At 26.1% G+C, this 24066-nt stretch overlaps 2 protein-coding genes across 3 annotated transcripts in view; both read left to right on the top strand.

The window, feature by feature from the left end:
• The first annotated feature begins 1406 nt into the window (after positions 1 to 1406).
• Positions 1407 to 7521, top strand: LOC114128126 (cullin-3-B-like). Its single transcript, XM_050200472.1, has 3 exons — positions 1407 to 1925; positions 2003 to 4470; positions 7408 to 7521. Exon 2 carries the CDS (start codon positions 2040 to 2042, stop codon positions 4419 to 4421), a length of 2382 nt encoding a protein of 793 aa, XP_050056429.1. The 5' UTR covers positions 1407 to 1925; positions 2003 to 2039; the 3' UTR covers positions 4422 to 4470; positions 7408 to 7521.
• Positions 7522 to 12060: 4539 nt separating this feature from the next.
• The window catches only part of LOC114128124 (sodium-dependent nutrient amino acid transporter 1-like), a 43022-nt gene continuing 31016 nt past the window's right edge, over positions 12061 to 24066 (top strand). The window contains exon 1 of one of the 2 annotated variants that reach the window (XM_050199897.1): positions 12061 to 12207. In XM_050199897.1, the coding sequence (XP_050055854.1) occupies positions 12178 to 12207 (30 nt within the window). In that variant the 5' untranslated portion in view covers positions 12061 to 12177. Of the gene's footprint in view, positions 12208 to 14164; positions 14427 to 24066 lie in introns of those variants that run through there. The other variant, XM_050199898.1, reaches the window with a different exon arrangement.

Raw genomic sequence — 24066 nt, 5'->3', positions numbered from 1 at the left:
ATTACAAGTGTTTGATGATGCTATGAAAAGTTAAGATGTTCCTCTTGAATAGATCATAGTGGAACTAAAAAATATAAATAATACAATCATTAAATTACTTTTTATAGATATTTAAATGATATTTTTACTTTTAAATATACTATGAATTTAACTTTATGCAGTAATGACATCTTCAAAATATGTGTAGATTTTATTTTAACATAATATCTATTTATATTTTTTATACTTATATGAACTAATTTACTCTATACTAAGGTGTATAGACTTAAAACTGAAGTCATATTAACAATACATTGTATATGGTATAAATATTATATACTATTGTAATGATTAAAATATTATACTATTAATGTAATTAAATAAATGCAATGTTTTCAGAAAAGAATTAAACAATCCCCTGTAGTGCCATAATATTAATAGTAAAATAAATCATTTTAATAATTGCTTTAGGAGTATCAAAATACATACTATGAAACATGATATACTAATTATTGTCTATTGAAATGGACTAACAGACCTATGCTCACAGTAATTGTACGTTTACAACAATTTATCATTGAATTCAAATTTTATTTATTCATTAGTAATTACATTGGCCCACTGCTCCACTCGAAACATAATGTACAGCTGCAGACTGGCAGAGTGTTATCCACTTGTTTATATTTTTAAGATAACATTTAAATAAGCAAAAGACAATTAAATTGTATACATATATGTGTTCACGACAATATGTACATTTATCTGCAGCTGTGGCTACTAGTTTTTAAAATTGTTATTGATATAAACAATAATATCTACACTTCAAATAATAAATATATAAATTACAGCTAATAGTAATTTAATATAAAATAATTTTACAAAAACAAATAATATTAATTTTTCAATGGTATTTGTTATACATTCCACTAGTTTAAATCATGTTTTTATTATTGGGACGAGGCGGGCTATAGATTAGACGGACTTGATAAATTTATGAATAATAAATCATTCTAATATTTCAAACAATTTTTGAAAGCACTTGGATAATATTTGTGGATTTTAAGAGCTCCATTCCCTTACCGGACTTAACACCATCAATGTCCATGGCTTGTGTGTACAAGTCGAGTGACGTAGATTGGTGGATTGTAGCTGACTGCTGTTAAAAGTACAGATCGCTGTAAGACACTTTGTAGCCATGTCTCCCTCTCGGTGACAGCATCAAGGTGGATATTATAATGTATCCACCTCGTCTAGGACGACGGGGTTTTCGAATTTAGCCACAGTTTTCACATGACAAAATCTATTTTGTCATGAGTTTTCATGGAACAAGAACCAAAACAGACCTGTGATAACCAACATAACCTAACGAATAACTAAAAAATCGTGTCTGAAAAAACATATTTATGTTATGTATATGCATTTATACAGTATGAGTATACACTTTATTATTTTCGCCTTCACTGTAAACTATACAATACTACCTACAATGTTATAACTACACCAATTTTATAGTGTACAATATTATACTGATAGTAGTGTGTTTTTATGTTTTGAAACATCGTCAAATGAAATGATTTAAACGCGTTGAGGATTTGAGATTATTTTTTTTGCGATTGATCGTTGTTGTATTTTATGTGAAAGTGGCCGAGTGTCTTAAATTGATCGTGCTGCTCTATGTTGCCGCATCAGTTTTAGTTTCTCGTTGGACCTGCGGTATCATTCAGACTCCGTACTTGCAAAGTCCACTGCGGTTACGGTAAAACGATCTGCGCGATTAGACTACGACGACTGTAGTCAGGAAATAATAGTTGATATTCTTCAGTACATCGCCCAGAAGAGGAGGAACGGAGTCTTACACGCACGGGTATTTTTTTCGGTCTCCGATTTTTTTTTACCCCCTCCCATTCGTAGGTCGTACACCACAGATCTCCAAGGACCACCATCAAGTACTGCTAGATCATTAATTTGTGTCCAAATTGATGTGACATGTTTTTTTATACATTCGACCCCTTTCATTTGACAGATGACCATCGTGTACTGATGGTGATTGCGTACCAACTATGAGTAGTGACCCGCTGGGAAGGAGACGCACTAGTATCATGAACAGTACTGTGCCAAAGAAGAGGGGCAGCATGCGCGTCAAGGCGTTCCCGTCTCGCACTGACGAGAAGTTTGTTGACACTACCTGGGCAATGCTGAAAAACGCCATACAGGAAATACACAAGAAAAACAACTCATGTCTGAGCTTTGAAGAACTGTATCGAAACGCATACACTATGATACTATTAAAGCATGGTGAACGCTTATACAATGGTATGAGGGAGACGGTTTCCACACACTTGGAAACCAAGGTGAGAGAGGACGTTCTCGTTGCTTTAAACAATAACTTCCTGCAAACCTTGGATGAGTGTTGGAGGGATCACCAAACATCTATGGTCATGATTAGAGACATTCTAATGTACATGGACAAAGTGTATGTTAAGAACAACGAAGTCGATAGTGTTTATAATCTTGGACTCGTTCTCTTTCGTGACATAATTGTGAGGCATGATCGCATTAGAGATCACTTACGAGAAACACTGTTGAGCATGGTGATGAAAGAAAGAAACGGTGAAGTGATAGACCGTATTGCATTGAAAAACGCCTGCCAAATGCTTATGATATTAGGTATACAAAATAGGATAGTTTATCAAGAAGATTTTGAACGCCCGTTTCTTGCTCAGTCTAGTGAATTTTATAATGTTGAAAGTCAAATGCTTTTGGCTGAAAACAGTGCTTCCATTTATATTAAAAAAGCTGAATCTCGGATAAATGAAGAAGCTGAACGAGCTAAAAACTACCTTGACGTTTCTACTGAAAGCCGAGTGATTCAAGTAGTTGAAGAAGAGCTTATTAAAAAGCATATGAAGACTATTGTTGAAATGGAAAACTCTGGATTTGTTTTCATGTTGAAGAATCAGAGGACAAAAGATCTGGCCTGTATGTATAAGTTACTGAGCAATTTGTCTGATGGTTTAAAAACCATGTCTGATTGCTTAAGTAAGTATTTAAGAGAAGAAGGCCGATCATTAGTCAAAGAAGACGAGACTGATTTAAATCCCGTCACATATGTACAAAGCTTATTAGATCTCAAAGACAAATTGGATTATTTTTTGTATAATTCATTTGGAAGTGATAAAATTTTTAAACAAACAATATCTTCAGACTTTGAACATTTTCTTAACCTTAATTCAAAGTCTCCTGAATATATGTCATTATTTATTGATGATAAATTGAAAAAAGGAGTGCGTGGTATTGATGAAAATGATCTAGAACCTGTGCTTGATAAAGCCATGGTATTGTTCCGATTTCTACAGGATAAAGATGTTTTCGAAACATACTATAAACAACATTTAGCTAAGAGATTATTGTTGAACAAGTCTGTGAGTGATGATAATGAGAAAAATATGATCTCAAAATTAAAAACTGAATGTGGATGTCAATTTACTTCCAAATTAGAAGGTATGTTTAAAGATATGTCTTTGTCAAACACCATCATGGATTCATTCAAACTGTACCTGTCCAACTCGCCTTCATCTAATTGCAACAATATTGATTTATCAGTTCGTGTGCTTACTACTGGATTTTGGCCATTACCAACAACTACTCCAAAGTGCAATGTTCCAAGCATAGCACGTTTGGCATATGAAGAATTTAGAACTTTCTATCTGGGCAAACATAATGGTAGGCAACTTCGACTTCAACCACAATTAGGTTCTGCAGATTTAACTGCTATTTTTAATGATAACCGTAGAGAGAATAGTACAACATCTGTAATTAGTTCAAATGGAAGCAGTAGTACTGTTGTGTCGACGTCTTCTGTTTCTGGTTCTAGCATGAACAATTCTAATTCATCTGTACGTAAGCATATCTTCCAAGTATCAACTTATCAAATGGCAATACTGATGTTGTTTAACAGTTATGAAAAGATGACCATGGAAATGATAATGAATGAAACTGACATCAATGAAAAAGACTTAACTAGGGCATTACAATCTTTAGCAATGGGAAAGCCGTCACAAAGGGTATTGTTAAAGAGCCCCAAAACAAAAGATATTGAGCCACATCATGAGTTTTCTGTCAATGAGTCATATACTTCTAAATTGTATCGTGTTAAAATCCAGTCAATTACTACCAAAGGAGAAAACGAGCCAGAGAGGAAGAAAACTAAAGACAAAGTAGAAGAAGATCGAAAACATGAAATAGAAGCAGCACTCGTGCGTATTATGAAGGCTCGTAAAAAATTAACACACAATACACTTATTATGGAAGTAACAGAACAATTAAGATCTAGATTTATGCCTTCGCCTGTTCTTATTAAGAAACGTATTGAATGCTTAATCGAAAGAGAGTATTTAGCACGCACACCAGAAGACAGAAATACTTACAATTATGTTGCATAAATGTTCTATCATATCACCATGTATATATATACATATACGTATAAATAAGGTAAATATTTTAACCAAATTTTTTTATATAGCAATGAGTTAAATTTGTAATATATATATACAATATATCATAAGTACTTATGAACAGAAATATCTATATATTATATTTACATGTGAAATTTATATGTTCTTTAAAGTTATTTCATACTAATTTTGTATTGATAGTATTTAGTAAATTTAATTTGATCAATAAATTTGTATGAAATGCCTACTATAATTTTATAAACTTGCATATAACCAATGTATAAAATATATTTTATGTAAAATTCAAAATTTTGTTGTCATCATCGATAATAGTTATTTTACTATTATTTGATAATTTTAATATTATGAGAGTTATGTTATTCTATTGACCATGTTACAAGTATTTATAATAAAATATAAAGAACTTAATAGAACACATCCAATTCATCATTAACTTTTTTAAACTTTAATTGTATTTCAATATGCTTCTAATGTACAATACAATCCCTGTATTTGTGTGTAAACATAGTTTGAGAATATACTGTCCAAGAAATAATTTATTAATTTTTCAAATATTACAAAATGTGTGGAATAATAAATACTTTATATTTCTTCAAATATCTTATATTTTTTTTTAAAGGATGTTATACCTGTCATGTCATTTCCGTCCTACAAACATTACAGAAAATTTATGTTTTTAAAAATCCACTTTTTCTTGATAATTTAAAAATAAGAGTGAATTGACCTATTTTTAAATGCATATAGGTGAGAATATTAATGTTGAAAGGCTTTTACTTAATGTTTGAATTTTAAAACAAGTTATGAGTATTTTAAAATTATAATATTTTACATAGTTGTAATTTATTAGTGATAAGAAGTTATAACCTACTAAAATTAAAATATTAATTATTTTTAGTACATTAGATGATGTTCTAGATAATATTTTTACTTTTAAATTTGTTAATAGGTGCTAATTCATCTAAAACTGAAAAGCACAAGGATTTTTATAAATAGCAATATGCTTTATTATTCATTTATAAAATAGAGGTAATACAGAACAGGTGTGTGCAACATCCTCTGAATTCATAGTTAAGTTAGTCTCACGTAAAATTGGAATAACACAATATTGATTTGCAGGAATAATAATTCTTTGCATGGCATTATTTATTGTTTAATACATTTTATGAATTATAATAGATTCAACCAATTATTGGCAATGGCAAATACAACATTACAAAATGAATTGTTATTTATGTTTTAATAATATACATAATTTAGTTCTACATAATATTCTAACCTGAGTCAAGATCTAAAAGTGCCAAAGCTTGCTCATAGACTAAAAATAAATACAGTTCTATTCTTATTATTGTTTACTATTATAATATATTTTTTTGCTTGCAGGATTAATAGTTAATTACTAATTAATCGCTCATTGATCAATCATGTATAAATTCAATATTACTCTCATTAAATATAAAGTAAAATACCAAAATGTTATCATTTTTAATCAATATTATTTAATAGGTTAACATGTTATTATTACTAAAATTAAAATTTATGTTAAATAAGTATAAATATTGACTACATTAAATATACATTATATTTACGTTGATTAAACTATTGATAAAATAAATATCTAATCCCTTAATTTTAAAATTATTAAAATTAATAATTTTACTATTGAAGGTTATATTAATTATAAAAGCTATTTTTTTAAAATAACCTTGTAAACGTGAAAGTTTTGAATTAAAACTATTCATATTTTCTTTATTTTTTATCTTCTCTAATTCACTTAAATACTTTTTTATCTCAGACATTTATGTGTATCTATTTTAAATAATTTTCATTACATAATCAAAATTATATCAATAATAAAAATATTAGATAGGTACATTAACAATTATTATTATTGATGTTGTAGTTATTGATGCTTGTCATTATCCAAGGAAAAAATAGTATACAATATATTCTATAAACTGTAGTTAATTTTGAACTGATGGAATTATGAGCTCTTTACATAAGTGGGCCTATAAGCCTTGCTTCCCCTTTGTCCTGGCTTATATATAAGGTGATTCATCAAACATGCTCACCCCTATTTTTTACTTTAATAATGAATTTAAAAAGTCATTATTTTAATTCTTGTGAAATTTTTTTGAACTACTTAAGAATAGAGTCCCAAATAAATTAATATGTTGATGGCATGGGCGATGGGTATATAACATTTTTGACTTTTTTACTAATATTTGTACAAATTACAATTTAATACCTATGTATTAGGAAAAGAACAATGCAAGTAGCCCCTAAGGCAAAATATTGAATGTAAATAATTTTTTTTAATACAAGTCTTGGGTCATAAAATGTCACCTTCTTATAAGACTTTTAACAGTTCGCCATTTGTTTGTCACCCAATTGAATCGGATAAAGATCTTATCTTAAATACATTCATTCCTTCATAACATTTTCCAATAAGTATAAATAATCAATGTTACATAATAGTTGGTTTTTATAACGGAATTAGATAATTCAAACCTTATTCATTTTTCATCTAAATTTAATTTTGATCTCTAAAAACAGTTTTTTACTTTTCCTGATAATTTTTATTTTATGGAGGTATGGTTTTTTGAAATGATCGATTCAATTATTGCCCCAATTTAATATTATTTATTAATTATTAAAATTATTAATTGTATGCAGATATGTAGAATGTTTGCGAATAACTATTGCAATTTTATTGAATAATATTAAAAAACAAACATTAAATAACTTGAGTATTATACATATTATTTATATTAGGTATACTTTTATTATTATTTTAAGTAAATGATTTAAACCTCATCAATATTAATGTAAGTTGTGTAAAGATTTATTTTTTATTTCAAACAGAAATAGTTGAATTATAATACAAGATTTTATGTATAATAATGTTAATTATGTAGTATGTACTATAATAAAACGTTTTATTTTTTATTCACAGATTATTGGTTTGCAAGACAAATAAATACTATATTTTAAAACATTGAAGAACACATAGTTTTCAAAATTACTTGTTATATTTGGTTTTAATTTAATAAAAAAAAAATAATAATAATGTATTCTACCAATTATTTTATAATTATAATTATAATTTTTTTTAATGTTTAAACGAGTGATACTTAAATATTATCTCTATTAAAATGTAATAATTGATTATATTGTAACTTATATATTTTTTAGTTTCAGTTTTATTTTAATAGTATTGATTGAATTTTGAAAAATTTTACTTTTCAAATCTGAATAAATACGCTATTTTGAACTGTTTAATTTTAATATAAAATTAATTGTATTAATTATTTGTATAACCAGTAGCCATACAATTTGTTTGTACGCTAAATTGTTCTGGTTTCCAAATAATTTAGTATTTAATACAATTCCATATTTATAATATGGATCTTTTACACCTTGGTGCTAAGGTACAGTTTTTAAAATGGCATTTTTTCAAGATACTAAAATGAACATCATAATTATTACATTTAAATATTATAATATAATTTATATACTTATATGGTTAATTTGTATGCCTATATTTATGTTATATATATTATAATATTGATTAGTTTATGATTTAAATTTTATAAAATATGTAATATATCATTGTTTATAGATAAAAATAAAAAAAAAACATTTATTTTATTGTTGTTTATTTAATGTAGGTTACAAGTATCTTACTATCTATCCTGCCAAAACTAATTGTTTATTATTTATACAAAAACCATTAAAAAAAAAAGTATTCTGCTATAAATTTGAATGTGTTACTAAAATTGTCACAATATTAAAATAGGCAATTAAAATTTGTTTCTATCTAATCTAATAACATACATAGTTGGTGGAATTAGAGTTGTCAGGATTCATCGATGGAAAGGGATAGAGTAAAATAGGTATACCTATATTGTATAAATGGATGTGTACCTACACAACAAACAATCGATATATAATTGAGCTGTTCTAGTGAACCTATATATTAAACAAAAACAATTTTCAAGGGGGAAGGAGGGAGGGTCTACGCTCAAACCTCCCTAAAAGCGTCGTTGATTGAACTGATTGAAGGTTTTGAAAGAAGTTATTGTATATTTACAGACTAAAAATTAAATCGTGTTCTGAGCTCTGAAAGAACCAAATAAAATGGTTGATACATTACAAAATAAAGGGTAAAATCATGAATACCTAGACAATATCAATAAAACGGATTGATTAATTTAAAAATAGATACTTAGGTATACTATAACACTAAACACCATATCCTATTGGCTATTCGGTATGTGAAATCTTACAAAGGTACAAATGTTAACTTCATAGAGTAAATAGGTACTTCATATTAGTTTACTAATGACTATACGATGATGATAATAACATCTATAATTAATAGGTACCTACCTACTGTGTATTAAATCCGCCTAAATAATCTTTTTACCCGTAACAAACTTAACGGCTTTGCTGGATTATTTTTTGTAAGTAATGATTTCGCGGGCTGTAGTTTCTGAATATTTGTATATCACGCAGTTAAAATATGTAGGTACTTATGTAATTACTAATATTACTATCATAATAATTATATTCACTTCGGCTTTAGATCTGGACGCCTAAAGCACAGAACAACTTTTTGTAACAGTACGACCTATCAAGCTATATGGGTACGATTAAGAGTTAAGACGATCTTCAATAATATCATAAAAACGAACAATGAACAGGTTAGAAAAATAACAGATGTGAATCTTTTCGTTCAAAATTTAACACAATAACAAACAATTTACTGAATACTAATGCACATTTTATTATAAGTGTAGGTACTTAGGTACCTAATCGTTTTTTTTTTTTTTTTGATAATGACATAATGTGTGTAGTATTATACTTTATAGTACAGTATGTACTATATAGATCTATTGCAGAGTATATTTTAAGAAATTTTTAATAGGTGGGACTATGATTTTATAAGTCATAAGGACTACGCTAATACATACCTCAGGTACCTTTTATGTTTTCGACTTATAAATCGTGTTCACACGTCTTTGCTATAGGTACCTACTATACCTATATTACTTGAGTTCCACTAGAGAGTTTTTACTGTTTAATAATAATTTAAAGTTATGATGGACTATTTTATTAAGTTGAGATAGATTAATGATGAATTTGATAGCAAAACCTAAAAATTAAAAATGGTATTTATTAATTTTATTAATAAACTACAAGTTGGTAGGTATCGTTTGAAAAAATTGAACACATTTGTCGATGTTATTTACAAATAATAAGGCCTTATGTAAAAAAAAATATTACCTAGTTAAATTAATCAGAAAAGGGTACAAACCATTAACTATAAGATAGCAATAATTTTTCACTAGGCAAGTCGCAAGTGGCACTCATGTCACCTACTTTAAGTATTGAAATATGCTCAGATTTATTGCGAATATGCAACTTAAATAAAGCATGCTTTTATAATTTATGATATTCGATAGGAATATTTGTTTTTTATTGTCAATATTTTTAGTTTAAAAAGTATATTTGAATTTACTATATAATTTATTCCCTACCTATTTATTTCCAAAATATATTGCCATATTGGTTATCAAAATGTTATTAATTACCCATTAAAAGTTAGACACTAGATTATAGACGTTCTTTCTTAGAGCAGTTGACGTCAATTATACTCAAGATGGTCGAATCATTAGTTTGCATGATTCTTAATTTTAACACATGGTTTACGGTAACGCGATAGTATATTTTACATAGCTACATACATTGATAACTATACATCATAAATTATAAATAGAATAAAATAAAATAATGTATGTATTTTATACACAAAAATTATTTGATAAAAATAGTAAAAAAATGTCACAGAGTGGAGAAAAAATAAAAGCTAAACAATTAACATAACTACATAACTAGGTGACCAGACATACCTCTACCTACTATTTTGTCGTAGAACAGTACTCTTTTTTTTAATGCATGTCCTAGTGTCCTTAACAATAGTGTTAAGTGCATGAAATTGTACTCTACAACTATAACCATATAATATGTAGTTTCCATCTTACAAATGCGTATAATATAGCAAATTGTTGAATTTGAAATTAAAATTTCTGGCTACTTGGAGTAATAGTTAACAATCTCCAAACACAAATTTCCCACGAATGAACCAATAAAATAGAATAAATATTCATAGTCATATCCATAGTTCGAGGTTTGATTACTTTGATAGTTTCATTGGAGTCCAAGGTTATATTATAGAATTAGTAATTTTTCGTAGTTTTTCGAATACCAAGACTGATTTATGTATGATACTTTTATTTGAACTTTCTTCTTAAATTTATCGTTTTTCTAGGTTTGGTTAATCCAATGAGATTTCAGAAATCTCTTTAATGTTAATGCAATTTCGTCTGTGGTAATAGGGATGATTCTAGAATTTCAACAAGTCTTAAAACTTTCAATTAATTTAAAAGTCAAAATAGTAGTATCATACCTAGGTAAGTCAGTCTTGGTATTCGAAAAGCTACGATTCTATATTATAAATTATAATCTTGTACGCCAATGAAAGTAATCAAACCTCGAGATCGTTTAGACTTTTAAAATGTAATATTTTAAGTACCTATCTACTTTTATAAGACTTAATTATGTACCTCGTTACTTATTTCTACACGATCTAGGAAAAAGGGATGTTATATAATATTGTTTATTATAAGTTGTTTAACCTGTATTATTTTAGTTTGGTTATTTTAATATTTAATATTTCAATGTTTGACAACATGACACGCTCGTTATTCTTTTTTACATTAATTAATTATACCATTAAAGTATATTTATATAATCTAAAAGTACCTATAATATAATATTCTATTTTTCATTTCTAAAAATCGCAACTTACTGAAACGAAAATCATTGTACATATATATTATACAATATAAAACTGTCTATTGTCTATAGTAGGTATAATACTATAATCCGCAATTTACTGTGGATATTATCAATTACCAATGTACGAAATGGACTCGCAAAAATAATATTATTATAAATTGACGACAATTATTGTACCTATACACTAGTATTCGTATATTACATATTATGACAAACGCAAACATCAAGTAAGAACTTATAAAAAATTACTACTCATTACTTAACTCACATTTTATATAATTACCTATAGTAATATTATATATACCTAGTACCTACCTATACAATTAAAATGTCCCAGTACCTATTCGTTCTTTTGGTGTATGTATTTTATTATAAAAACTAAAAAGGTTCTGTACACCTATATAGATCTATCCCGTCGACGATCCCTCTATAGCTTCGCGATCTCACCCCCACTCACTCTCTCACTCTCAAAATCTCAAACATGTGCTCTCTATTATACCTTACTCGACACACGAATGCCGATCCCAATGGAATACCCCCATCTGGTCACTTCTTTGTGTTACCCCTCGTGTGACTGTCGTCTCTTCAAGAACAGACCCGTCTCTCGCACAGTCGCAAACTATATACACATTTACACACACACATAAGCACTTGTTGTCCTTATTATTATTATCGTTGTAGTGTAAACCAAACCTATTTTTGTGTTCAGTACAGATTAACGTCCACGACTACTCGGATGTTCCTGCGGTTGCCATCATAAGCAAAAAAAAAAGTACGAACACTTAGATTTTGTTGGTATCAAAACAAGGAACGAAATTCAAATTAACAGCGGCCGATTTTTATCGGTGATTTATAATATTACATGCAAAAAGATATCTATTTGGTACAGCAGGTAATGTCGTTGAATAATTATAATAATTTTTTTTTTTTTTTTTTTATTAATTGTAAGCGAAGGTTGAACGGTTTTAATGGACTGCATTATCATTGATAGATTAAAATGAGGTATCTAAGTTTTCAGATGTATATTTTTTTCTTAAAAAGATAAATTGTTGAATTTACAATGGTAGTAATTGTTTTAAACCCTTAAAACCTTGTAGACTAATCAGTTATCAATCCGTCCGTGACCTAATTATTTAAGTGCTAGTTAGGTTAAGTATGTATCTATAAATGTGTTCCATGTACTATATTCACTAGATATTTATTAAGATATTTTGGTAAAGTCACCAATCTACGTGAATTATTGATAGTGACTATAGGTACCTACCTATTATTTAATGTAAGTTATTAATTATTAACAGAAGTAGTGGCGTATCGTAGACGTACATGGATATTTTCAATGGGGGAAAAGTTTTATTAAGAAAAAAAAATATTGAATCAAAAAAGGGGAAAAATATGTAACCGTTTTGTTGTAAATTAGGAATTGAGTGTACCTAAGTGACTGTAATGAATGTGTTAAATTTAAATTCAACAATTAATCATTAGGCAAGCTATATTATTATAATAAGTACAATGCACATTACATTATACGAGTACGCTACCAATATTAAATTTAAATAATTTTTTTACTATTAGTATTTATAGTATTACAGTAAGTAGAATTGATATTTTCTGAAAACGTATTTATTATATTATTAATATATAGGTACGTATACAGTTTATTATTGTTATTAATTTTTAAGTCAATACCACTTATCGTAGAACCGTATAAATACTTAAGTTCTTGATATAAATAGGCAATAGCTTAAATTCATCTAAATGTTTTAAAAATGTTATTGTGTATAAAAAATATAATAAAGTATGTAAAAGTATTATAGACAAATAATATTTTTGAATTACCACAAAATAATTAAATTTGTTATTTTTTGTTTAAATATCCAATTTCGTCAATTTCGACCAAACTTTTATTTCAAATTTTAATAAAAAAAAATCATGTTCTTATATTTTTATATTTTTTGGTTTTAGTAGGTATAAGCTATTTACGAGAAACCTTGTATTTACATTTTCAAGTTTTTTGATCAAGTGAATATTTACTTTTTTATTCTAGTCTTAGTGAATTCGGTTGTTTGAAAAAAAAATCGGGTTGTATGGGTTTCAACTGTTCTGATTTCTTAAGAATTTTCAGGGGTGTTACCGGTTCCGAATAATTCGGGTGCAAAACCTGGTTATAATTTAATGAAATTTCAAAGAATTTTAATGTATAACTTATTACACAACAGGCATAACGCACATGTTGGTTCGCCCCTACCACTATACATATACACACTCACGCTATACAAATGCATGTTTATATATATATATTTTAATAATAATCCTGGTAATATGTCAATGTGGTACAGAATATAAATCAATCTGGCTAATGTTTTGCATCCCCCTGTCACCTTTTAACGTGCGGCTGTTCGACCGAGAACCCGTACGGCGGATAAGTAGATAAAAAATTGTTCGGAGTGTGGGAGAGCCACCGATGGCAGCGTATCAGGGTCACGGTAGACAAAAAATAACTCGAATTACTGCCTAAATGCACTTCGTCGTACGCATGTAGTTAGGAATACATTCTATTGGACAGGCACATATTATGACGATTGCCCGTCGTTGATCGCGTTTTTATATTATTATTATTTTACACTGTGCACATGGCGTAGGTAGTGTATGCACGTCGGCTAGTGTGTGCACTGTGCAGCAGGTGTTTTTTCGAACTCGCATTTACACACAACCGTTAGAGTGCGAGTGCATTTATTTAACGTACTCGGTATTTTCGATTACCGCCAGTGCCGTTGGCCGTTGCCCGTCACTAGAATCGCGACCGTAGACATTAATCCTCACTCGTATTATATCGTAGTATCGCGACAAAGGCCGCGCCGGCGCGCCGTGCGAGCGTTTATATACCGTGTTCGCGCCGTACAGGTATTGCGCTGCGTGCCTGTCGTCTGCCAGTCAAAATAATAGTTTAAAAAATGATTACGCAATTTGCCACATTAAATAATTTGATAGGAATAATTTGTACGCGATAAATGTCGGCGTATCTATTAAGGAAACTGGAAAGCTCGTTTTAAAGGACTAAGACTCCTGCACGGCTAGCAAAAAATAACCATGTTAGCGGGATTGCCAAAAAAAGTGAGTGATGATAATATTATAACCATCTTTATTAATTTATTCTCCATGGATAGTTTATATGACAAAGTCTGTAGTCTGTTGGGTTAAAATAATTCAGGCACTTGTGGACATCTTTATATTTTCATATAATAATCATAGAAAAATTTTCTTGTTTGTTTTATTTATTCATAACGTTTTTTATTGTCATTTATCGGGTACATACGTGAGTACCGACAAGTCGACTACAGGACAAATACTTAGGTACTGTAATAACAGGCACCGAATTTTAATATTAAATTGCATTTTTTATGACATTGAGACATTTTTAGCCGATCATTCGAGCACTTGGAATACAACGTCATTGATTTTTTAATATTCATAATATGTGTCTTAATTTTTAAGTAAAGGACCAAAACAGTAACCACGATTTATGAATACGAATACCATTTAATTTATAATATTCCGCAACAATATATACGAGTATAGGTAGGTAATAACTTATTACCTTAAAAAATAATTACCTATACTTAATACTAATAAGTATATAGGTAATTATTTTTTAATTTTAATTAGTTTAATTATTCTTTGTTTCAAAAGTTTGAAGACGAATTAGTTAAATGTGTCATTGTTATTTTTAATAGAATATACTGTATATGATATATATGTTAATAATGTATGATATTATTATGTTATAATGATTGAATAGAAGGTAGGAACTTATAATGTCGAAAAAGACACCTTATTTGGTTCGACATGATTACAATAATAGATAATAAGATAACATGTTTTATATATTTTTTTAATATAGTCTATAAAATTGTATTTTTAATAGGTACTTTTTTCAGTTTTAAAATCTGTGCCTAATGTACCTTGTACCTACATTAATGTCTGAACCCTTTTTCTTTGGGCCATGCATAATTTGTTTAGTCTAACTATTAAATCTAGAATATAATACGGTTAAATATTTAATTATTAACTAATTTTGTGATTGCATTGATATGATATACTTAACCGATGGTGATATGTTTCGTATTTTGATATAACAAAAATGATAATACATCTATGAAAATCGCTTTATAAAGTTTAAAATATCTAACAAAGTATGAACCCTCTCATAAAAAAATAATGGTCGCATCATGGCCATCATGCAAAACTGATTCGTTAATTAATTGCATGTCTTAGGTGACTGTTTAAAAGAAAAGTAACTCGCGTACATTAGGACTACAGAACAGTTATTTATAACAAATAATGTGTTAAAGTTAACTTTAGTTTGTCTTATAAACAATTTATTTTTAATTATAACTTAAAATTATTAAACAATTTGGAAAATAATAATAAATAAAAAATATCATGCATTGTTTTACATGAAATTGATGTAATAACTATCATCAAAATTAAGTAGTAATTCAATACATTTATAAATTATAAAAATTATAATTTTTATTTTTTATATAATTTTATATACTTTATATATATTTATAAGTATTGGTGTAATATTATATTAGATTATATGAGTGATGTATTGAATGTATAATGTATTAGATACATTGAACACATTTATTTTTAAAAATTTTTCCGATCTTTAAATTTTAGATTTTTCTCCTATAACTTATCTTACTAATTAGAATAAACTAAGAAATAATTTTTTTACTCAGATATATAATGAGTATTATTACGTAATACTAAATTTTGATAAAATTGGTTTTGTTATGTAATTAAAAAACGAAAATACATAATTAAAATATGTATGTAATGAATATTGTATATAATAAGTATTAGACATCAACTTAATAACTTAATCTATTTATGTATAATAACATGTTAAGGGTTCTTATAACTAAAAAAGATAATATTTAACTAGAAATTACAAGTTTTAAATTAATTCGTCATGTGACTTGGTCATATTTTGAATTTTCATCATTTTACTTAAGATTATGAACATTGTATTTATTAATTATTGATTACGATAAGTATGGGGTTATGTGGTGGTTCATGATAAACTAACATATAGCTCAAACCCATATAACCCGAATGAATTTTTTCCCAACACATATTCGTGGTCACTTCACTTTTTAATATTATTTAAGTATCTACCTCAGAGAATCACTTTTATATTACTGCTATAATAGCAGTAATATAAAAATAGAATTGTTTATTTATTTGTGATTGAACACATGACTGAACACAACAGGTCAGTCAAATTTTTAGTTTCATTTGATGCTATTGACAATAGTACTACATGAGCAGTAATTCTCGATTTCGTTGGTTTGTAAATTGTTGCTGTATCAGTAGTGACCCATTTGGTACATGATACTGATTACTGCTATAGCAGTAACTAGCCACGAATACAATATTAACACAATAACCAAATTCACTGAGACCAAGATAAAAAACGACGTGTTACCTATATATATAAGGTTGTCTTGAGAAATATTGCAGAACATTATAATAGTTTATCTAAGTAAAAAATAAAAACTCGTGGGAAAATGCATTTGGTTGAATCTCATTAAATTTTCATAGATTTCTTTACAGATTTTGTTGTACATTTTACAAAAAATAAAAACATAATTTTATTGAAATAGATTTCACAGATTTCATAATATCACTAGATTAGGTTAAGTAGTATACTTTAAAATGTACAGTGTAATTTTTGAAACATTGTGATTATGATTTTGTTTATGTACTGATTGGATTACTTTATTGATATATCGTTATTAGTTTTATTAGAAAGGTTTATTTGTTTGTTTTTATATTTAGTAATATCCTCGTTTCCAGATCGGTTATCAAATATGATTTTGAAATAAACGTAAATTGTTATAAATTTAATGAAGTTATTCAGGTTATGTCAGGTATTGAGTATTGGACCTTGATTTTATAACAATGAAGATTAGGTACATTGTTATTGTCATTTCATTTAATCAACCTTCAGACATTGTTTGATTACTATACTTTGTTTCTACTGTATTTTATAAAGGTTCGTCTATTTTTAATTACATTTACATTTTAGTTTTTTCTTAGCAAGAAATATATTAAGTATAGGTATAGTGGTTTAAAAAAATAAAAATTACGTGTCTTCTTGTTTTAGAGCTTACCTATTAATTGATTCAGCATCATACGGTGGTTTTTCACAAAAATGTTAATCTATAATTATATTTGAAATATTAGAGAATTCTCAGTCATATATATTTAATAGTTGGGAAATCTAATTTCAAACTGTTAAAAATGTTAATATTTATTCGACGATAGTATTATGCTTTGTATAGTTAGTTAATTTTTATTTATAAACAACAATATTTTCAAAATATTTTATTTTTTTTTTTTTGTGTTATTTAGAGATAATTGAAATTTTTGACTTTTTAAAAATGTATTATAAATTATTGTATATTTAAATTTTTGATAATGAGTAAAAGAGCTTGAAAATGTATTACAAGATTCTTCATTAGTTAAAAGTTCAATTTTTGAAGATATTTTTCAATATGTAGAAAAGTTCATGACATTTTCAAAAAGAATAGCTATTAGATATGGATACAAATTTGTCCCATATTAGTGGAGAAACTGTGTTGTTGGGGGTAAATATATTTGTAATATATAGTCGGTATTTATCCTATTATTTTGTAATTGAAATGTGATTATATTGTACGAAAAACAATAAACATTACGAAACTTAAAAAATAAAAAAACAAAAAATTATTACTTATTCAAATTATTTATTTCAGTATTGTTGTTTTTACAACCATACTACAACTGCTATTTTCCTGTACTATTTTTACTTAAATAAAATCTATACTTTTTTACTTCAAAAGGCCAAAATTTTTTTTTGTAGTATATTGTATTATAAATAGTCTTTTAAAAATCGACATACAATCGAATACAACTAAGTACCTAATAAGTTTTTTAGTGGTCTTTTTATTTTTTATTTTTGAATTTCTGAATAGTTAGTAATATTTTAAGTCGTAGGTCTTAATTTTACCGACAGTCAGATAAATTTTTATTTGTATTAGGAAACTATAAGAAATCCTATTAACTCATCTGTGCTTAAGTAAACATAATGTTTCTTAGATGACATAATCTATAAAATTGAATTTAAGATCTAATATAAAAAATAGAAAAAGTTTATTGTTTTTATAAATATTTGGTGTTCAAATTTTGATAAAATTTTTTATAACCTATAATATTTATATATCCTATTCTGAAAAATAATCTCCTTCAGAATCGTTTTTCATATACAATGATATATATCGGGGGTGGCTAAATTGCAGCTCGTGTCTTATTTATAAAATCTAAATTTACTTACTATTGTTATACATTTTAATTTTTTGGTAAGTGTTTATTACAATTTATCAAATTATATAAAATTTATTTATAAACATTTTGGCTTTTGGCATAATTGTATTTGTCCATATGGCTCGCGAACACGTTCATGTTTATGTTGGCCACCCCTGATATATATCATTGGATTCAAATTTAACACACCTATTATAATAACCTATGTCCGAGGTCCCTCGATACCTAATGTACATTTATGTACAGCAGAACGTTACCTATTTGACCACCCTTTTTACAGCTATAAACTATGTATCTATTTTGATAACAAACTATATTGTTTAAATTGTATTATTGGTAGCAAATATAATTTCATGCATTATCTACTCTCATGCTTTTTATTTTTTCTTAAGCTCTATAGTGAACAGTGATTACTGTTTATTATTAAATGCTTTATTTGTTTATTGATTATTATTCAAAACATTGAAAAGATTGTTCGAGCTAGACTATAGTATAGTTTGTGAAATATATGCTTAACTTTATACTCAATTGAATAATTTAAATGCAGAAATATATTTTATTTTTAAACAATTTTAAATTAGAGACTATTTATTAAGTTACTCGTGAGTAAAAATAGGTTTTTTTTATAATTATATCCTATAATTAATTATTGCAGACGTATTTGCTATATGAATAAATAAATTATTGCATATTATTTTAATATTATTATCCCTTGTTAAAGGATGTATATACTTCTTAATTTACACGTAGAAATAAATGCATGCAACGAATTAAGTGTATTCAGGCGCAATGAACCAAATATAAAAATTATTTATATTTTATTGATTCTAATATTCTTTATTTGTTGCAATAATTTAATAACTTAATAATTTTTTAATATTTTTAAATTTAGTTTGACATACATAATATATTGAGTTAAAAGATGTAATTACCTAATTATTAGTCATCATTGCTGTAAATGTGGACTAGTTTTTTGAAAATAATAAGCTTAAGTTATTGAGAAATATTGTAATTGAATGAATTTATTATAAGTTATTATAAATCACATTATATAGATATGACGTATTATCTTAAAGTATTTTTAATACCTTTTAAAAAATCTCGTTATTTGTATTTAAAAACTGGAAATTTGTGTACAAGGTTAATGGAATTAAATTCATATTACATTTATACTTTTCTATCTATTCATCGATGATATTATATATATAATTATTTGTTATTGTTAATTTGATGATGACTATATTGGTAAAAATAATAAATGATGTAATATTATAGTATAAAAACGGAGTATAAATAATTGTCCATCTTTGATTGTTGATATAAGGGGGAGGAGGGTCAATAAGTCAATGTTATAAGTAATTAATTAATTTTTGTTAAATTAAGAAATGTATGATTTAAATATTTTTTTACAGTATAATTTATGGTGAAATTTCAAGGTTATTATAATCGTTTTCAATCACTTTCATTTAAGTTTCCTAGTTAATCAAAATCACTTTAAAAGTTATTTACATCATACATGTTGAAGCGTAATATTTTCAAAAACAAAATTGTTAGTCGTTATAAAGGTAGGTACTATGGGTATTATATGAAGTTTTAATTTTAAAAAGGTAAGTTTAATGTAATATATAAAATGTAAACGAATAAACCACATCAAAGTTTATTTATTGATTACATTATTGAAGTTATTATTGTAACTTGAATCCTGATAAATTAGAAAATAGAAAAGAATAACTTTATCTACTTTATAGATGTATATAGTTATCAAGTGTACGTCTTCTCATTGAGTATAGTTTGTCTTTTTTGTCGTTAGCTTTCGTTCCTAACGATCAGTCGCAGCCAAAATATTACTTTTTTACAATGCCTGTGTTAATCTTAGCAAAATACAAGCTATATTCATAGATGTTTCTTAGAATAATAAGAGTACTAGCTAGAATATTAGTTGTGTTTGCTTTGTGTTGACAGTGTGAATGTATGACTATCATCGTCGTCGTCCACAGAAGCTTGTAACCTGAGGTTACTCTTAGTTCAGACGGAGTAAACTTATTGATCAGATACACTCTTCACATCTACTATATTGCAGAGCTAATTCTCAGTTGATTTTTTTTGATTTTCCAAATTATTAGAATTTAATAATGTACAATAATAACTTCTATAACTAAATTTTGATGTAGTTTATAATATACCTCCTATATATTTAAAATTAAAACTTTATTATATACATATTCATACGGCTATAGTACTATATTTATATATGTAGTTATAATGATTAAATTTTTCATTTTTGAAAATTTAATACTTAAATATACATGATGTAAATAATTTAAATAAATCGGGAGACTTGAATGAAAGTGACTCAAAATTATCATCACTATAACTTGGAGTCTTTTTAAGGATTTTTTTCTTCTATAAGTATAATCGTGTAGGTTAAACTAAATTCGTTCAAAGACAAATATCTTATATTACAATATAATAAATTTATATTGTGTTAAAATATATTATTAAATTATAAATCAATACCGACGCACGTATCGGTACCAATAGTTTCATGGTATAAATGGCTCTAATTTAATTTAAATATTTTAAAATTATCATTGACTATAATAATTGAGTATAGTAAAATATAGAAGAAAACAAAATAGATTTTTTCAAAAATGTATTTACTTTTAAATTCGAAATTTTTTCCTATTTTTTTGTTTGTTTATCCCGGTTATTTTTAAAAGCACTGGAATTTTTTAGATTCCGAAAGGAGTGATGAATATATTGATTTTACAATGATGTGTTTTTTTTATTTTTATTATTATTATTATTATTTTTATTTTTTTATTTTTGTATCTGTCATCACGTTTTTGGAGCAGTAAAAGTGCTTCGATTTTCAGACTCAGCTCCGTTTCTGATAGGAAAGTGTATTTAGTTGGTACTTTGGGGGGTAAAAATTAAAAAAATTTCAATAGTTTTCAAAAGCGTCAGGAAAAACCTTAAAAAAGTAATAGAAAAACAGGAATTTTTACGCAAAACCAGTTTTAAACAAAATCGATAATTTTATTTTACTGTAACTCAAAAAATAATAACTGTAAATACTTGAAATTTTCACCAAATGTTTATGTTAGTGTTATCTATATAGAGTGAAATTTTCACGGTCACAATTTTTTTTTTAAGCGTTTATAGTTCAAATTTTCACGAAATATGTCAAAATCGCGAAAATTTGCAAGTAATTTTGAAGTTGAAAAATCATAAAATTTTTTGTGTTTATATCTAAGAATAAAAAATTCAACACTAAGTTTTTCATAAGGTTTTCTTTAAGTAGCTATAGAAAAAACTCGAAGCATCATTATAGGAAAAATTTTAAGTGCGTTTAAATTTTAAATTTTTACGAAATAGTGTAACGATAACGATTTATCCTCAAACGATTTTAAATATTTGTTATTATTCAAAAAGTTAAGTAGTAGATATTTGAAAATTTCACCAGTTATTTAGATTGTCATTTTCTTTACATGATTTAACTTTCAAAATTTTTAACTTTTTTTGAACTATTTATAGACAACTGAAAATTTTAGTTTTTCTGAAAATTTTTTTTGAAGTGAATTATATCCTACGCTGACAAATCATCTTCGTCTAGAATCGTTTTTCGTATAATATAATGATACCTATCATTGGATTCAAATTTAATACTCCTATAATATATAATAGTGATCCACATGGTACCTAATGTATAGCATAGCGGTACCCATTAACCCGCTTTTTTTATTTTTAAATTTCCAACTAGATTTAATTTACTTCTAGAAACCACGTTCAATGTTTAATTCAAGTATTAAACATAATAAATTTAAACACACGTCATTGTAAAAATAATACATTAATCATTCCATTTAGAGTCTAAAAATATAGATATTTAAATCTAATAATGAAGGTAAATAAGTTACTTTATAATATAATATAGTAATTTTTCTTTTAATTCAAAAATAACTATATAGTTGAAATGAAAAAAAACTTAATTTATAAGGTAATGAGGTACTGTATAAATTATTTAGTTTAGTACCTAATCTTATTATTGATTACGTGTACATAAATATTTAGATTAGAATTAATTATGATAAAAATATTTATTTTTTAAAAAACATAATTCTGTATGCTATAAACATTTTATCATCGTATTATTATTATTTATTATAGCTATTATAGGTAGTTGTTGTTATTATTATTATTTTAGTCGAGAATGGGATACAATTACACACTTTGGCATTTTTATAAATTCTTGTAAAATTAATAAAAAATGTTTTTCCTTACCTACTAATAAAAATAATAAATAATAATGATGTTTATTTAATTTTAATTGTATGGTGAATAATTATTATTATTATATATTCTCTAACTATAAACTAAAAATAATTCAAGTATACTAATGTATAATACATGGTATATATATATATATATATATTAATACCTAATTATTAAAGTTTCATTTCTATTACCAATCAATTGAATAGTTTATTGATATAACTTATAAGTAGTTAAATTTATAATTTTTTAATAATAAATGAAATTATAAAAAGTTTTGAGAAATTTCCCATGTCCATAATTAACTGTTGACATTGTTGACAATATGTTAGAACTTAAGATTTACGACGAGAGCTAACTGACATAATTTAATAACTGAGATTTAAATAAATATATAAGTATTAAGTATACTTATTGTAAATAGGAAAAAAAATTAAACAAATATAAAAAATATATCTTTCTGAGTACCTAATAATGAATCTATTTTTTGGGTTTGTAGATTATTGTATGAAATTGTACTTAATTATAAATTGACCTCCAATAGTTTTTAATTTTTAATTCTTACAATAGTTACATTGTTGAATAGAATTTACCCACAGAGTATATATAAAATAAAATTTAAATATAGTTTTAATTTTTATTATTAGTGTTTTTCTTAGATATAAAATATTGATATAAGGCAATTATTAAAAGTTTATACTAGTATTCCTAATTTTTTGGGAACTTAAAATATGATAAAACAATAATCATATAATATGTTTATTTTTGACAATATGTAACTAAATAATTGATTTGTAGTTGGTAAATAAAGTATACACACATTAATTGTTCCAAATAGTAAATTATTATAGAAGGTCATCTAGATCTCAAGGTTATAGTGAAGTCTTTAGATGTTAACTATTGAATAATAACTTTTTTATTTTTTATTTCCGTATATTATTTTTTCCTCAGTAGCTTGTTAAGTTGTAATCCTATATAATACCATTGTTTATATATCAGTGTTAATTATAATACATTATGGTTTTATCACTTAGGTATATTAATGATCTATACGCAAAAACATGAAATATTAAGTCACAATGTTTTTTATTGTAAACAATAA

The sequence above is a fragment of the Aphis gossypii genome, chromosome 2 (assembly GCF_020184175.1).
Source record: "Aphis gossypii isolate Hap1 chromosome 2, ASM2018417v2, whole genome shotgun sequence".
NCBI lineage: Eukaryota > Metazoa > Arthropoda > Insecta > Hemiptera > Aphididae > Aphis > Aphis gossypii.
This window is presented reverse-complemented; position numbering and strand designations above follow the sequence as displayed.

Coding starts and splice junctions, on each gene's coding strand:
- LOC114128126 (XM_050200472.1), top strand. CDS start 2,040: ATGAGTAGTGACCCGCTGGGAAGGAGACGCACTAGTATCATGAACAGT.